General features: G+C 41.0%; 1 protein-coding gene across 1 annotated transcript; it reads left to right on the plus strand.

Moving 5' to 3' along the window:
• The first annotated feature begins 232 nt into the window (after positions 1-232).
• On the plus strand, positions 233-2,309 carry B3GALT1 (beta-1,3-galactosyltransferase 1). Its single transcript, XM_004577091.2, has one exon. It carries the CDS (start codon positions 458-460, stop codon positions 1,436-1,438), a length of 981 nt encoding a protein of 326 aa, XP_004577148.1. The 5' UTR covers positions 233-457; the 3' UTR covers positions 1,439-2,309.
• Positions 2,310-2,680: the final 371 nt, after the last annotated feature.

The following is a 2,680-nucleotide window of genomic DNA, read 5'->3' on the forward strand; positions in this document are numbered from 1 at the left end:
GGCATGTGCAGGGCAAGGATTGAGCCGCTGGGCCACAGAAGCAATTTCTATTAAATAAAAAGGAAAAGTAGGAGTGATTGTTTCTGTAAGCTTCCAGTACTGATGGAAACAAATAGTCACATTTATTTCAGTTATTGTGGGTTAATTCTTAAAAGCTGATTGCATTTATTTGAAAATGCAAAATGGATAAGTGGATCTGAATGACAACTGTACTTTTTGATTTTGCAGAGTTAAGAGGAAGATTTATGCATCCTGGAATCTTCTATCAGGTTAGGATGAGAGTCGAATGAATACAGAGATGCCAGAAGGCCACAAGGGCCCATGAACAATCCCCACCTCACGCTTCCCTATTGAACTTTAAGATTCATTAGTAATATGCTGTCCCTGCAAGGGGAAAAGAATCTAGAGCCAAGAAGGTGTGTTCTTCCACATTCGGGATAAACGTGAATGCAAGAAAATGGCTTCGAAAGTCTCCTGTTTATACGTCTTGACAGTTGTGTGCTGGGCCAGCGCTCTCTGGTACTTGAGTGTCACTCGTCCCACTTCTTCCTACACTGGCTCCAAGCCGTTCAGCCACCTAACAGTTGCCAGGAAAAATTTCACCTTTGGCAACATAAGAACTCGACCCATCAACCCTCATTCTTTTGACTTCCTTATAAATGAACCAAATAAATGTGAGAAAAACATTCCTTTCCTTGTTATCCTCATCAGCACCACCCACAAGGAATTTGACGCCCGCCAAGCAATCCGAGAGACGTGGGGGGATGAGAACAATTTTAAAGGGATCAAGATAGCCACTCTGTTCCTCTTGGGCAAGAATGCTGATCCTGTTCTGAATCAAATGGTGGAGCAGGAGAGCCAAATCTTCCATGACATCATCGTGGAGGACTTCATCGACTCCTACCACAACCTCACCCTCAAAACATTAATGGGCATGAGATGGGTGGCCACATTTTGTTCAAAAGCCAAGTATGTCATGAAAACAGACAGTGACATTTTTGTAAACATGGACAATCTTATTTATAAACTACTCAAACCCTCCACCAAGCCCCGAAGAAGGTATTTTACTGGCTATGTAATCAATGGAGGGCCCATCAGGGATGTCCGCAGTAAGTGGTACATGCCCAGAGATTTGTACCCTGACAGTAACTACCCGCCCTTCTGTTCGGGGACAGGCTACATCTTTTCAGCCGATGTGGCTGAACTCATTTACAAGACCTCACTCCACACAAGGTTGCTTCATCTTGAAGATGTGTATGTGGGACTGTGTCTCCGGAAGCTGGGCATACATCCCTTCCAGAACAGTGGCTTCAATCACTGGAAAATGGCCTACAGTTTGTGTAGGTATCGCCGTGTGATCACTGTGCATCAAATCTCGCCCGAAGAAATGCACAGAATTTGGAATGACATGTCAAGCAAGAAACATCTCAGATGTTAGGATTTTTACCCATGTAAATATTTTTCATTTCTTTTCTAAGAAATGGGGCCTAAGATGTTGGTATTTTATAGGTGCCACTGGTGAAGGGGTTTTGTAAAGTTTTTGCTTCCTGCTTCTAATTTATTTCTTGGATCGTCAATTTACAAGTGGAAGGCTCTGATATAGAAACAATGTATAAGTGACAAGGTCCAGATTTAACTCTCAGGTCCTAAGACATTGCCGTGTAGCTCAAAAAGTGACTTCCAATCAACGGGTAGGATTTATGTGCTGTGCGTCTGAGATAAAAATCTGGCTCTGTGAAACTAAAACTCACACGTTGTCTTCATATCATCTCTGCAAAGATTCATAAGTAAATAACTTAAAAGAAAACAGTTCAAAATGAGGCACAGTCAGGAAGGCACACCGGTTGTGACTGTTAATATTGTGTGTTACTGTTGCATATATTGCCATGTGATATGTTCAATATACTGGCAGGGAAGCTCTAGTTAAATAGATGGGAATCTAAACTTAAGAATCAAATGTTTTATATGTTTGGAAGAAAGCTCTACTTGCTCATCCAAGGATTAAACCTGATCAGCAGGTGGAATGTATATAAAATGCTACTTAACAAGGTAAACAAAAGAATTTGTACTTTGTTCTTTCAAAACAAACATTACATGGTGCCTCCAAGGAGCCTTTGCCAAATGGAATCTCACCTGCTTCCTTCCATATGATAGCGCTAAGTGTAGTTCACAGTTTCTGGATCAGACAGACACGTATCTCCATGTGTAGGAAAAAAGTTGTTAGGAAGTCAAAGACACAATCAAACACTTTGGGATAAAATGCAAATTTTGGTATGCATTGTAATGAACATAAAGTTAGCAATGGTGTAAGAGGCCCTTTCCACACATATGCAAATCAGGTGAGAAAAGTGTTTAGTGTTTATTAGTATTATTGAAAACTGTGACCCTGTTGTTGAATAGATTTAATACTCGTTAACATGGGAGGACTATAGGAACAATGTTGTTATGCAGTGTCATTTGGAGGCTCTGTGACTAAGATTCACGGCAAGGGAGGGGAAACCCTGAGTTTCCCCCTCTATTGATGCCACCGTACACATTGGACCTTGTGAGCAGGCATTTTAACCTAGCTGTGCTTCAACATGTTCATTTACACAGTGGCTGTAAAAAATAAAAATAAAGATACACCTACCTCACAGGTGCTGTGAGAGCAAATTGCATTTGCTAAGTGTTTTAAGATTCT

The sequence above is a fragment of the Ochotona princeps genome, chromosome 5 (genome assembly GCF_030435755.1).
Source record: "Ochotona princeps isolate mOchPri1 chromosome 5, mOchPri1.hap1, whole genome shotgun sequence".
NCBI lineage: Eukaryota > Metazoa > Chordata > Mammalia > Lagomorpha > Ochotonidae > Ochotona > Ochotona princeps.

What these genes read in the sequence shown, in the direction of transcription:
- B3GALT1 (XM_004577091.2), top strand. Translation starts at nt 458, where the DNA reads ATGGCTTCGAAAGTCTCCTGTTTATACGTCTTGACAGTTGTGTGCTGG.